Here is a 14,262-nt window from a genome sequence, read left to right as displayed (position 1 = left end):
TGGAAGGTGAAACTACAGGGCATCCAATTCACCTTGAACTTCAGATAAACACCAGATTTTTTTTTTTTTTTTTTTTTTTTTGAGACGGAGTCTCGCTCTGTCACCCAGGCTGGAGTGCAGTGGCGTGATCTCGGCTCACTGCAAGCTCCGCCTCCCGGGTTCACGCCATTCTCCTGCCTCAGCCTCTCCGAGTAGCTGGGACTACAGGCGCCCGCCACCTCGCCCGGCTAATTTTTTGTATTTTTAGTAGAGATGGGGTTTCACCGTGGTCTCGATCTCCTGACCTCATGATCCGCCTGCCTCGGCCTCCCAAAGTGCTGGGATTACAAGCGTGAGCCACCGCGCCCAGCCCCAGATTATTTTTTTGTATGTCCCATGCAATATCTGGGACACACTTATCTTAAAGAAGTATTCCGTTTTCGTCTGAGAGGCAGATTTAACCGGCATCCCGTGTCTTCCTGGCAGTCCTGCCCTGGAGTGGCACTCCACAGGTGCAGGGCAGGGCCAGACTCCAAGTAGATGGCGGCCAAAGCACCCGCCCCATGCTCCTGACTCCCGGGGCTCTTCAGGGCATTGCAAAAACCAGGGCAGCAGAGCTGACACCTGGTTCCTGCTCGCGAGCCAGCGGGTGGCTCAGCGAGGCAGGAGGCTGCTCAGGCCATGCGTATGGGGCGGGCACACTCCCTGCTGCAGTGCCTTTGGAACATGTGACAGTGTTCCTGCTCTTTCCCAGCTGGCTGGAGGCGTGATCCTGGGTGTGGCCCTGTGGCTCCGCCATGACCCGCAGACCACCAACCTCCTGTATCTGGAGCTGGGAGACAAGCCCGCGCCCAACACCTTCTATGTAGGTGAGTGCACATGTGGCCGCAGACATATTCAGGGAGGGCTTCCAGGAGGGGGCAGGTCCTAGCCTTTTGGGTGGGGACATGGAGGTTGAAAGATAGTTGGGCATGGCGTGTCTGGGCAGGGAGGTGGCCCTGGAAAGGGCTCTGGGCACGAGGGTTGAGATGGAGGTGGGCCTGTGGCCTGCTGGCTCCTCTGGTCTGAGCCAGGGCAGGGGGTGGCAGCTAGGCCTGGGCAGGGACTGTGTGAAGACCTTGCTTATTTTAAGTGTGGGGTTATTTCGGGGGAGGCTCCCTGGGAAGGGTGGGGCTGGATGCCTGGGCCGCACTGAGCAGCTGAGGCAGCTGGGGCTGTGGAGCCTGGGAGGGAGGGATGGAGCTCAAGGGATGGAACCCAGTGAGGGGTGGAGACAGGGCAGGGGAGGGGTGGAGACGCCCCAGAGGCTGGTGTGACTCAGCTGCCCCTGCAGGCAGCTGCACCTTGCTGCCTTATTAGGCTGCATGTGGGGGACTGGGCTGCCCTCCCCGCCCCTAGGAGCAGGAGGGATGGAGGAGGAGGAGGGGAGGGGCAAGGCCAGGAGGAGGAGTGCTGTCTCACTGTGCAGAGCAGCGCCCTTCCTCCTGGTGCCCCTGGCAGGGCTGGTGCTGGTGGGGCTCTGGGAGCATTTGTTGAGATGCTTCTGTCCTTTAAAGGAGGCCCCTGGGATGGCCCTGTTGCCCTCACAGGCTGAGGGGTGGGTAAGGCGGGCAGCCTGTGTGTCCCCAGTCTTCAGGGCTTCCCTCAGCCGGCAGGTGCCCCCAGGCCTGGAGCTGCAGGGCCAGGCCCCCCACCAGTTACAGAGGCTGCTTGGCTTGGTTGCTGAACCAGGGCCCCAGGAGGCCCAAAATGGACCCACACCTTCACCGTCCTGCCTCTTTGTCCAGTCACCCCAGAGCCAGGTGAGGGCCCTGGCCACACGGCGTGCCCGTTCCTTCTTCCCTATGCCCCGCTCATGGGTCAGATGGCCAGTGCTGGGGTCCAGACAGTGTCAACAGGAATAGTCCGTGTCCTCCCCAGAGACAGGAGCCTGTGGCCCACAGAGGGTTTCTGGGCCCAGCCGATCCTGGAGAGGGTCCCATGGCCCTGCCCATAGGTTCCTGGCCTCTGTCGGGGCCCTGGTGCCCTCACAGGTGTGTGTCAGGAGGACGGGAAAGGCTGCTTGTCCCAGGGGCTCGTGTGGAGACCACCCCCTGCACGCAGCTGGGGCGCTCCTGCCTGTGTCCTCAGAAGCACTTGGTTTAGCTTTGCCCATGTGCCTGGGCTGTGGGCGGCAGAGCCCGGCCAGCATCCTCTTATCTCTGAGGGTGCATCTCTACTGGAGGCCCCTCCCGGGCCTCTTGCTCCCCACTCCCCAGATCATTAGGATATTTGGGGTCCAGAAGGGTCTCCCAGCCATCCTGGGCCTTGTCCTCCAGGGCCACCAGTCCAGCCAGTGACAACCACAGCATCCCCGGCCTGGTACGAGGCTGCCCCAGCACGTTCCTCATACTCCTGTCCAGGGACAGGAGGGGCTGCCCATGCCACCGAGTCCCCTTCTCCAGGACCTGGGGCCTGTGGGTGTGAGGCAGGTGTTCTTGGAAGGGGTCACTCTCCAGGCACCCGGCGGCCAAGCCTTGTGGCTGGAGCAGCTCCTGCTGCTGGGTCGGCGTCGGGCCTCATGTGGCCGGAGAGGAGCTGAAGAGTCACTTGGCTTCGGACTGGGGCAAGGACAGGGGACACCTCAGAGAGGTATGCCAGGCCTCCTTCCTGCGCCCCACTCTCGGCAGAAGCAGAGGTCACAGGCTGTGCTGAGGCCCCATGGGGCAGTGGTGCTGCCCCCACGATGCCAGGGCGAGGCTGGCGTTGGAAGCAGGTGTCTGACCTGCATGGTGTCACCGTGGTCACATCAGAGCTCCAGCCCCAGAGCCACCCACCCTCGGTCCTTGGCTGTGGTCTCCCTGGGTTGGAGGAGCCTGTGGTTGTGTTGGCCACACCACCGCAGGACCTGCCACGCCCGACATGGGCTCTGCCTAGGTCCCCACTGGATGGGGACCCCTTGGAGCTCCTCTGGCCACCAAGTCCTCGCCCATTCCAGAATCGGCCTTCTGGTGCCTCTTGCTGTCCCCGATGTGGGCCGGGCTTTGCCAAGGGCTTTTTTTTCCAGCGCTGGGAACAGGTTGGATTTGCTGGGCTCACTCCCCTCAGAGACGCTATGGGTGCGGTGGGTTAGGACTGAGGGCGTTAGAGAGGACCCTGGGGTGGGGATGGGGCCTGGCAGGGGGTCTGGCAGCCCTGGGCCTCCTACCTCCTGTCAGGACCAAAAAAGGCAATGCGTCCCTCCTGACCTGCACCCCTGAGTGAATACAACCTTGCAACCCAGGAGTGTCAGGGCCTGAGGGGAGGGGGACCTGGCTCCTGGGCGCCATGCCCATAAGGAGGTGGCCACCTGTGGGGCATTCCTGGCAGAGGCTTCATCTGGCCAGGTAGGAGGCTGGGTGGCCGAGCCCCAGATCTGGGCATGTTCTCGGCCTGGCGGTGGGTCCTGCCCCAGGCACCTTCTCCCCTGGACTGGCTGGGCAGGGACAATGGGCCTGGCTGTGAGGAGGGGGCCTGGGCTGCCTTCCGCATTGCCGCAGTGACGGGAGATGGCCCCCGCCTGCTGAGGGATAGGGGAGTGGGCAGGCACTGAGAGACATGATAGCTGTCCCGAGGGTACAGGGCCCTGTCTGGGTGGCCGGGCCCATGTCTTGGGCCCACGGTGCGCCCTCCACCCTTGTATGGCGCCTTCTCCCTCCCCAGGTGCGTGCTGCCCAGCCAAGGGGTGTGGGGGAGTTCGGGAGGGCTGGCCTACACGCCCTGGTCCAGCTGTCCCAGGTGGGGTGCTGGGCTTCAGCCCTCAGCCCAGGGCCTAGGAAGCCAACTTGGTCCTCCCACACAGCAGCCAGGTTCAAATGCAGGTCCCGTAACGGAAGTGCTGTTGTGCAGCCAACACTGGAGACAGGAGCCAGCAGGTCCCCCCACCCTCTTCTCGCACCACACTGGGGAGGCAGCATTGGTTCCAGTTCCGGTTCCTGGGCTGCCCCCTAAACCCCGGCCTACAGGGGGCCCACCCTGTGCCTTCTGATGCCACTCCCACCCCACGCCAAGTCCCAGAGGCTTTGGGAGCGCGTGAAGACGGTGGGTGGCGGGTGGCAGGTGCAGGCGGTGGGTGGTGGGTGTGGCAGGTGGCAGGCCACACCGCAGGTGTCATCCCTGCGAAGCACCTGTCGCCAACACTCAGAGCACTCATGAGGCGCGCAGTCCCCATGTGGCCTCCTTAGTCTCCGTCCTGTGTCATGGAAGAGGTAACTGAGGGACAGAAAACTCACCGGGCTAGGCTGGGATGTGAGGTCCCTTGCTGCTCATCCCTGGCAGTCAGCAACCCTACATCTTCCCAGCTGGGTGGCCCATGGTGGGGTCGGCACCCAGGACCCTCCTGGGTCTTGGGCTGTGACGAGTGTGCAGGCACCCACCTGGTGTCTCTCTCCCCCCAAGGCATCTACATCCTCATTGCTGTGGGCGCTGTGATGATGTTCGTTGGCTTCCTGGGCTGCTACGGGGCCATCCAGGAATCCCAATGCCTGCTGGGGACGGTAAGGCAGGGAGGCGGGCCTGCACCTGGGCCGAGGAGGGACTGGGGGCTGCGTCTGGCCCTGAGGAGGGGGCAGAGCTGGTGCTCAGGACGGAACCTAGAGTTCTGGGGGAGGTGGCTCCTGTGCCCTGGTTTTCCCGTTTGGTTGTTTGGTTTTTAAATTAAATCCCACCGTGCTTGATCTCCATCGTGGCCAGTTCCTACATCACTGCTTTTCTTTGTCAAAAAATAGCCACAAATATAACAGGGAGCAAGCCTTAGCCCTGAGGCCAGCCTCGGCGTCCCGGGCACAGCACCCCCAGTGGGAAGCCCAGGCCTGGCTGTGCCATCCAGGGCCTGGCCAGTCCAGGAAGAGGGAGCCTGTGCCCGTGTCTCCAGTGGGGGAAACTGAGGCATAGCCCATGGCTCCCCCTTCCCGTGGGGAGCAGGAACAAGGGGGTGGGGAAGATCAGTCAGGGGTCACACTGCTGCACATGCCTCCCTGGGGGCTGCAGACATCCTGGACTCACCAGCCTGTGATCCCAAACCTCGCGCCCCGCCCCATCCACCCCGTCCTGTGGAGCCTGGTGCTGCATGGGGACATCGTGGGCTTTGACGGCTCCTTCCTGGGCTGAGTTTTAGGCTCTGTGCCCCAGGGTTTCACACAAGCCGCTCACTCCCGGTCAGTTCGTGGGCTGGTGGCTCCCACTAGCCCCTCACACACACACACCTGCTGGGCGCCTGGGTGTGTGTCCTTGGGCCCCGCCTACAGCCTGCCCTCTTTCCTCCCTCTGGCCACTGCCTGGCTCCAGTTCTTCACCTGCCTGGTCATCCTGTTTGCCTGTGAGGTGGCCGCCGGCATCTGGGGCTTTGTCAACAAGGACCAGGTGAGCCTGGGTGCGCGGGGACAGGGTGAGGTGGGTGATGGGGGCACCCACCTCTCCTGTCTCGGGTGGGGCAGGTGAGGGGCACCCTCCTCTCCTGTCGCGGGTGGGGGTGGGGCTGACCCATGGCTTGTGGGAGCTCTTTGGGCTCCTCCTGGGTCCCACTTGCTAGGAAGATCTCCAGGGGCTTTATGGAGGAGGCAGCATTGGGGCTGAGCACAAGGCCAGCCTCCCGTGTCCCAGCACTCCCGGGGCAGCTGAGAGTGCGGAGTCCTTGTCCTCTGGGGTCTGGCCTCGAAGCCACCCTGCCCAGGGAGAGCCTGGGAAAAGTGCATCCACCTCGGGTGGGACGGGGGTGGGGGTAAGGAGGGGGAGGTTCCCCCTGTGCATGTGACCGCACCCCTCCCCCAGATCGCCAAGGATGTGAAGCAGTTCTATGACCAGGCCCTACAGCAGGCTGTGGTGGATGACGACGCCAACAACGCCAAGGCCGTGGTGAAGACCTTCCACGAGACGGTGCGGCCCCCAGGGGCGAGGGCGGGGAGCAGGGCCCTGGGAACCCGGCTGGGGTGTGTCTTGTCCTGGATGAATCCTGCCTCCGCCCAGACCTCAGGAGCAGGAGGCACCCTTGGGACCTCCAGGACCCCTGGGCTCAACTGGTCCTCGGGTGGGAACCTAGTGGGCCAGGCTGGCCCAAGGTGCGGAAAGCTCTGAGCAGCGCAGCTGAGGAGGAAGAAGGCTGGCCCCTGGATGCGTTCTGCAGTGGGGAGCGCCGCGTACCCCTGGCCACCTCCCCGTGGGTTCCCTAGAGCCACCGTCCCCCTGGGCATATCCAGGGCTGACCTTGCACCCCTGCCGTCTGCAGCTCGACTGCTGTGGCTCCAGCACGCTGACTGCTCTGACCACCTCAGTGCTCAAGAACAACTTGTGTCCCTCGGGCAGCAACATCATCAGCAACCTCTTCAAGGTGCACGAGGCCGGCGGGGCCGCGCCTGATCCTCCACATGTCCCGCCCCTGGGTGGGGTCCTGGGGGTGGGCAGATCACACGGCAGCCCCACAGGGAGCGACCACACTGAGTGGCATGGCCCCTGTCAGGGCTGCTCTGCTGGGAGGGTCGGGGTGGGACGGCATCTGGCCCACGAGGAAGGCAGGCACCCTGTACTGCGCATTCCGGGTGAAGAAGGTGGAGCCTCTCGGGGGTGGGAACTCACCTGCACCGCCAGCTCCACGTGTGCACTCATGGGTGTGGACGCCCCTGACAGCCTGTAGCTGGCAGGGCCTGCAGGCCGTATAGCGCCCTGTGGAAGTCTCCTGCTGAGACCTCAGTGAAAGTCGTCGCTGGGTGCACATCAGTGATGCTTTAGGGGTCTAGTGACACCAATGACCGTGATCTCAGTGGAAAAGGGCACAGCGTGTCCCAGGCATTTCGCCTTTATGTTAAAACGGGTGGAAGATAGAAACCCGCAGAGGCCAGGCCGCTGCACCCACCTGTTCCGAGGTGGGTGGGGGGTGGGGGGCTGTTCCCAGGATTCCCCCCTGCACTTTCTGTGGTGACCACGGATTACTGCGTGACAACGGGGAGCCGGGAGCCGAGGCCCGGTCCCTGACCACGCGCGCCTGGCCACCCCTGCAGGAGGACTGCCACCGGAAGATCGACGACCTCTTCTCCGGGAAGCTGTACCTCATCGGCATTGCTGCCATCGTGGTCGCCGTGATCATGGTGAGCGGGCGGGGGCGGAGGGCCTGTGCTCTGGGCTGCCCCTTCCGCGGGGCCTCGTGCTGACCGCGCCCCCACCACCCTCCCGCAGATCTTCGAGATGATCCTCAGCATGGTGCTGTGCTGTGGCATCCGGAACAGCTCCGTGTACTGAGGCCCCGCAGCTCTGGCCGCAGGGACCTCTGCAGTGCCCCCCAAGTGACCCGGACACTTCCGAGGGGGCCGTCACCGCCTGTGTATATAACGTCTCCGGTATTACTCTGCTACAAGTAGCCTTTTTAGTTTTGAGGTTTTTTGTTCTGAACTTTCCTGTTACCTTTTCAGGGCTGACGTCACATGTAGGTGGCGTGTGTGAGTGGAGACGGGCCTGGGCCTTAGGGACTGGAGGGCAGGGGTCCTTCTGGCCCTGGGGTCCCAGGGTGCTCTGCCTGCTCAGCCAAGCCTCTCCTGGGAGCCACTCACCCAGAGACTCAGCTTGGCCAACCTGGGGGGCTGTGTCCACCCAGCCCGCCCGTCCTGTGGGCTGTACAGCTCACCTTGTTCCCTCCTGCCTCGGTTCGAGAGCCGAGTCTATGGGCACTCTCTGCCTTCGTGCACCTGTCCTTTCTAACACGTCACCTTCAACTGTAATCACAACATCCTGAATCCGTCATTTAATAAAGAAGGAACATCAGGCATGCTACCAGGCCTGTGCAGCCCCTCAGTGCCAGTGGCGTCTGAGACCTAGGGGTTGGCCAGAGGGCAGGGGAGTCCAGCACGGGTGGGGCTTGGCTCTGTGGACTCTGTGGGGTCCAGGGTGAGGGGGGGTGGGTTGGGATCCCTGGTGTTCACAAAAGGAGTCACTCTGTAAAATTGGGGAGTTATTTATTCTGAGCCAAATATGAGCACCGGTGGCCTGTGACACAGCCCCAGGAGTTCCTGAGAACTTGTGCCCAAGTGGTCCGGCTACTTGATTGTATACATTTTAGGGACATAAGACATCGATCAATACATCTAAGACGTACGTTGGTTTAGTCGGAAAGGTGGGACGATTTGAAGGGGAGGGACTTTCAGGTCATAGGCGGATTAAAAGATGTTCTGATTAACAGTTGGTTGAGTTTATCTAAAGACCCGAAATCAATAGAATGGACTGTCTGGTTAAGAGGAGTTGTGGAGACCAAGATTATTATGCAGATGAAGCCACCAGATTGTAAACGTTTCTTATCAGACTTAAAAAGGTACCAGAATCTAGTTAATTCTCTCCTGCATCAGGAAATAGACCTGGAAAGGGAGGGGGATTCTCTATAGAATGTGGATTTTCCCAGGAGACAGCTTTGCAGAGCCATTTCAAAATACATCCGAGAAATATATTTTGGGGTAAAATACTTCAGTTTCTTTCAGGGCCTGCTGTCACACTGGTATCTTATTACTACAGAGTCTGTTTTGTGAGTCTTAAGGTCTCTTTATTTTTAGACAGAGTTTCGCTCTTGTCGCCCAGGCTGGAGTGCAATGCTGTGATCTCAGCTCACTGCAGCCTCCACCTCCCGGGTTCAAGCGATTCTCCTGCCTCAGCCTCCCGAGTAGCTAGGACCACAGGCATGCAACACTACACCCAGCTAATTTTGTATTTTTAGTAGAGACAGGGTTTGGCCATGTTGGCCAGGCTAGTCTCGAACTCCTGACCTCAAGTGATACACCAAATTTTGGGATTACAGGCATGAGCCACCGCACCGCCCTAAGGTCTCTGTTTTAATGTGACTGCTGGTCAGCTGTGCCTATGAGGCACGTTCAGCCACCCACAGTCATCATGGCCTGAACTAGCTTTTCAGGTTTACTTTAGAACGCGTTTGGCCAAGAGGTGTCCATTCAGTTGGTTGGGGTTGTTTAGAATTTTACTTTGGGTTTAAACCAGGGAGCAACTCCAGGTAGCAAGGTCCCTTTTTGGGAGCGTTCTCTGTGTTCTCTTTTGGGAGAGGCCCTGTGTGGCCTGCAGCCACTCCCACCCTGCCCCTCGGGCACACAAGGGGCACACAGTGTAAGCAGGTGGGCAGGAGGGGTCGGGCAGCCAGGGAGTGCAGTATGAGATGGACTTGGGGTAGGGGCTGGGTGCGCTGCAGGACTCCTCTTCCTCCTGAGGGATGGTAAAGGATGGACACACTGCCCCCTCCCGAGCATTTGAGGGTCCCTGCCCTGCCCATCTATTACCTGTAAATGTTCCTTTGAGGAGCTGGTGGCTGAAGCCTGAGCCACATCTCAAAGGGGCTGGAGGGGAAGAAAGACCTTATGCTACCAGGGAACCCGCCCAGCCCACCAGCGAGCGGTGGTTGGGGGCGGACAGTCTCGGGCTAAGCAGCCCCTGCACTCCCCCGTCCTTTTCCCTTTGTCTGAGCTCCTCCAGCCAATGGGCTTGGTCTAGACTCTCCTATCTTCCTCCACATCGTGGGGTGGGGCTTGCTCTGTGTCAGGCTGCTTTTCCCTAGTTGTGGGGAGGGGGGTGCTGGCACATTTCACCGTCCCCTGGAGGAAATGAGTGCCTGGGAATGAATGTCTAAGGCTCCCAGCAGCCTCTTTGCAGGCCAATTTGAAAACTGTCCCCAGCCCTGCATTTTAGGGGGTTACAGAGTCTCTCAGCAGCTCCCCTGCTGCTCCCAACTTCGAAGCCTGCACTGGTTGGGATAACGGGATGGTCCAAGGAGCCCCCTCTCTACTTTCCGCTGTGTTCCCTGTGGGGAAGGAACAGCAATTTAAGGAATCCCAAAGGTGCACAGCAGACCGGGGGCCGAGGAGTGGGTCCTGCTTCCCCTCCTTTTCTCTAGGCTGAGCCACAGCAGGTCCTTGAATCCTATTTCCCAGCGGATGCCAGGACAGCAGGCCCCGGGGGAGTTCTCTCTCGAGCCTTTTAGAGGGACCAGAGGTCTAGCAGCCAGGGGGAACTCAGATTCCCTGAGTGTGTGGGGCATGAACTCTCCCAGCTGAGAAGGGGCACAAGGTGCCAACCACCTAGGGTCCAGTGGCCAAGGAAGACGCGGCTTGTCGAAGGGAGAGTGGGTCCTCGTTCTCCCTTTCAGGGCGGGCAGCTGACCTGCCCCGTGCCATGGACAGGCGAGGCCAGGCTGCTGGCTCCCAAGCATGGTGGAGCCCAAACCTTCCCTGCTGCCGCCCACCCAGCCACGGCCGACTTGGAAGCTTGAGGAGCGTTCAGCGTCCTCCATCCTACCCGGGAGGACCGGGGACCTGGAAGGGCCTGGCCCTGGGGGGCCCTGCAGCGCCCTCGGGGGACGTCTCAGTGCCTCCTGGAGCCCGGACCAATGCACCAGAGCTGAGGGCCCAGGAGTGTGAGGGTGGCCAAGCAGTGGCCCCGAGGACGACGCCCCACAAGTTTGCGGCCAGGGCCCAGCAAACCCCTAGGGCTGGGAAAGCGTCGGCCCAGCCAGCGGGTCCAGCAGGGCCACCCCCTTCACCCGTGGCCCAGCGGTCACGACCCCGCGTCCTCATCTCGGGCTGGGCTCGCCTCTGCGTCTGGCCTGAGCGGGACCGTGGGATGCTGGGGAGCCCCGCCTCGGAGCACTGACGAAACCCAGGAGGAGCGACAGCTACCGCTTCCGGTCAGGACCGGAAGTGCCGGGAACGCCATTCGTCCTCCGTACGAGATGACGCACTTCCTGACTGAGGCGGCGGCTGTTCTTGCGGCTTCCGGCAGGTGGCGCTGAGACCACGGGAAGCCGGCCTGGCTGTCGGTTAGCCCTCGAGCATTCTGGGAATTGCAGGCCTGGCCCCTCCTCTTCCTGTTCTTCTTGGTCAATTCCGGTCTTGTTTCTCCAACAAATGCCGCCGTTTCCGGGGCTGCTTCCGAGCCGGACCCAAGGGCCGGGGAGTGGAGAGGAGTAGAGGGGCGAGCGCATGCGCACAGGCTACACGTCCCGACAGTCGTCGGGAGCGGCGGCCCAGTGCCTTGTAGGAGTTGTAGTTCTGCAGGCGCGGAAGCCGTGGTGCTCGGCCGGCAAAGCACTCGGTTTCCCAAAGGGCTGAGCGCGCCGGACGGAGGTGCGGCGCCGACGAAAATGGAGACTGCCGAGCAGCGTTGAGCCGGTAGGTTTGTGGTGAGGGAGAACGGGCCGTGCGGGCCGGCCAAGCCTCCGGGAGGTCACTGAGCGCACCTTTAATACCTGAGCTCGGAGGCCCCGCTGTGCTCGCCGACCCCCGTACCTCGCGGCCGGGCCCTTGGGACCCACAGCATCCTTGTGAGGCCCGGACGCGGGCCTGTCCAGCCCGACTTCGCACCGAGAGCCAACTTGGCACCGAGAGTTCGTTTGTTCTCTGGCGGGGAGGTCTTGCTGGCACATATAGTGGAGAAAGGCCGGGCTGTGCGTTCATGTGGAGAAAGAGACGGCTTCCTTCAGCCTCCGGACGTGAAGGAGTCAACTCTGCCTTCCACTCATTGCCGGATTTCGCCGAGAACCCCGAGAAACGGACTACTGGAGTCCCTATCTTGCAGCCCGATCCCCGCTCCCCCTCGGAGTGCCTCGCTGACCAGGCTGCTTCTGGCCGCGGCGGCGTTCCGCTGCAGAGGACGGGAGTGCGAATCTGGGAAGCAGGGTTCTGGTTGCAACTCCAGCTTCGTCTGCAACATACTGTGTGACTTGGGCAAATTATTTCCCCCGCCCCGTTCCTGCCAGCTTTAAAGCGGTCAACAGTGGGGGGTGCTGGGTATCCCCTTTCACTGGGGTGGCTTCTTCACTGAGGAGAGTCACGCCTCAGAGGAATTGAAGGCCTCCCTGTGTTTGACCTGGTGGGGGGGCACTAAGAGCCCCTAATAGTACCCCTGACCCCATCCTTGTTGGGTGCACAAGACACAGGTCACCCTGGGCGGGCAAGGAGCGTTGGTAGCAAGAGAGGAGTCAGTGGATGGATGGCCGAGGACAGTGCAGAAAGGTGTGGCTGGGCCGTCTTTTTTGCCCGGAAATGCAAGCTCTGAGGCACCCAGGCACTCCGCCACTAAATGGGTGCAGGAGGCAGCACTTGTCTGCTCAGCTGGAAAGGCAGGGTATGTGCTGAGTGTTACAGGAGGAAGGCTACTGGAGGTCGCTCCAGGAGCTGTGGGGATTTACCTCTGCCTAGCAGGGCTGCTCAAGGTGATGGTCGACACCCCCCTTTCCTGAGAGCTTGACCCTCAGATGCCATGGCCTTGGCTGCAGTTTCCTTGGGAGCTCCCGGGGATCTTCCAGCAAATAGGAGCAAACCTTTTCCCCGTGGGTCAGGAAGGTGCACGCTCTTTGTGGAATACCGACTGCTCACACCGCACAGCAAGTGGCCTCCGGCCTGATCTCAGCCCTGGGTTCAAGCCCTGGGTGGCTGCTTACTACCAGAATCGCTTAGTAGCTCCAAGCCTGTCTGCAGAGGGTTGGCACGATTAAATGAGGTAACGAGTCAAAAGTCCCTACCCTGGGTCCTAACCTGTCAGGGGCTCCAAAAACCCAGGCTCAGGTCGGTCCTGCCCGGCACCTGTTTCACACATGTGCGCTCCGGTCTGAGGTTGGTCCTTTCCCCCATCCCACCCACCTGCAGTTGAGCAGCTGAACAGAGGCAATGCCCGGGCACTCCGAGGCCTGAGACGACCACGTCTGTGCCGCTGAGGACCTTCATCAGGGCTCCGTCCACTTGGCCCACTTGGCTGTCCAGTCACACTCCAGTGTCAACCACTGGCACCCAGCAGCCAAGAGAGGTGAGAAGAGGGCTTGGAGGGGGAGGCGGGACCCCACTCTGTGGGGGACAGTTCTGTCAGTTGACCCTCCACTTGTCCAGGAGCAGTGGATCTGCAGGGGGAACTCATTCTCAATACTGTTCCTCCTGAGAAACAAACTTCCTGGGCTGTTTTGGTTTAGGTGTGGCGTGGCCCTGGGGACGCATGGCTGAGGCAGGGACAGGTGAGCCGTCCCCCAGCATGGAGGGCGAGCACCGGACGGAGTATGACACGCTGCCTTCCGACACAGTCTCCCTCAGTGACTCGGATTCTGACCTCAGCTTGCCCGGTGGTGCTGAAGTGGAAGCACTGTCCCCGATGGGGCCGCCTGAGGAGGAGGATTCAGGTCCTGATGAGCCGCCCTCACCCCCGTCAGGCCTCCTCCCAGCCACGGTGCAGCCATTCCATCTGAGAGGCATGAGCTCCACCTTCTCCCAGCGCAGCCATGACATCTTTGACTGCCTGGAGGGGGCGGCCAGACGGGCTCCATCCTCTGTGGCCCACACCAGCATGAGTGACAATGGAGGCTTCAAGCGGCCCCTGGCGCCCTCAGGCCGGTCTCCAGTGGAAGGCCTGGGCAGAGCCCATCGAAGCCCTGCCTCCCCAAGGGTGCCTCCGGTCCCCGACTACGTGGCACACCCCGAGCGCTGGACCAAGTACAGCCTGGAAGATGTGACTGAGGTCAGCGAGCAGAGCAATCAGGCCGCCGCCCTGGCCTTCCTGGGCTCCCAGAGCCTGGCTGCCCCCACTGACTGCGTGTCCTTCAACCAGGATCCCTCCAGCTGTGGGGAGGGGAGGGTCATCTTCACCAAACCAGTCCGAGGGGTCGAAGCCAGACACGGGAGGAAGAGAGTCCTGGGGAAGGTGGGAGAGCCGGGTAGGGGTGGCCTTGGGAATCCTGCCACAGACAGGGACGAGAGCTCTGTGGAGCTGGCCCATCTGGCCGGGCCCGGGAGCCCAGAGGCTGAGGAGTGGGGCAGCCCCCATGGGGGCCTGCAGGAGGTGGAGGCACTTCCAGGTCCTGTCCACAGTGGGTCTGTGCCAGGTCTCCCGCCAGTGGAGACTGTTGGCTTCCATGGCAGCAGGAAGCGGAGTCGAGACCACTTCCGGAACAAGGGCAGCAGCCCCGAGGACCCAGGTGCTGAGGTGTGAGAGGGAGATGGCCCAGCCTGACCACACTGACCACTGCCATCCCAGTGGGGCTGGTCAAGGGACAGCCTGGCCACTGCCTAGCTGGAATGGGAGGAAGCCTGCAGGCTGCCTGTAGGTGGCACCGGCGGCCCTGGCTGCAGCTCTTGGCAGCGTCCTCCCCAGCAGAGACCTTGCTGAAGCTCCTGGGGTGTGGGGTGTGGGCTGGAAGCACTGTCTCCCTGGTAGGGACAATAAAGGTTTTGGGTCTTTCTGAGACTTTGTGTATATGTGGACCCTGCTTACCCAAAGGGCTCAGTCGGCAGCAAGAGCTCCCCACAC

General features: G+C 61.7%; 2 protein-coding genes across 3 annotated transcripts; both read left to right on the top strand.

The window, feature by feature from the left end:
* Positions 1-714: 714 nt before the first annotated feature.
* On the top strand, positions 715-7,755 carry CD81 (CD81 molecule). Its single transcript, XM_032153809.2, has 7 exons — positions 715-848; positions 4,396-4,493; positions 5,284-5,358; positions 5,767-5,871; positions 6,221-6,322; positions 6,990-7,076; positions 7,165-7,755. The coding sequence occupies exons 2-7, from the start codon at positions 4,428-4,430 to the stop codon at positions 7,225-7,227; spliced, it is 498 nt and encodes a 165-aa protein (XP_032009700.1). The 5' UTR covers positions 715-848; positions 4,396-4,427; the 3' UTR covers positions 7,228-7,755.
* A 3,138-nt stretch (positions 7,756-10,893) lies between these two features.
* TSSC4 (tumor suppressing subtransferable candidate 4) lies at positions 10,894-14,197 on the top strand. 2 transcript variants are annotated; one of them, XM_032153806.2, is made up of 3 exons: positions 10,894-11,141; positions 12,618-12,774; positions 12,935-14,197. In XM_032153806.2, the coding sequence occupies exon 3, from the start codon at positions 12,958-12,960 to the stop codon at positions 13,942-13,944; it is 987 nt and encodes a 328-aa protein (XP_032009697.1). In that variant the 5' UTR covers positions 10,894-11,141; positions 12,618-12,774; positions 12,935-12,957; the 3' UTR covers positions 13,945-14,197. The 2 variants fall into 2 exon arrangements, with proteins under 2 accessions (XP_032009697.1, XP_032009698.1); XM_032153807.2 differs by having other exon boundaries at positions 10,894-12,471.
* Positions 14,198-14,262: the final 65 nt, after the last annotated feature.

Source organism: Hylobates moloch, unplaced genomic scaffold, assembly GCF_009828535.3.
Source record: "Hylobates moloch isolate HMO894 unplaced genomic scaffold, HMol_V3 SCAFFOLD_5, whole genome shotgun sequence".
Lineage (NCBI taxonomy): Eukaryota > Metazoa > Chordata > Mammalia > Primates > Hylobatidae > Hylobates > Hylobates moloch.
Note: the sequence above shows the minus strand (reverse complement) of the source record. Positions and strands in the feature narration are given on the sequence as shown.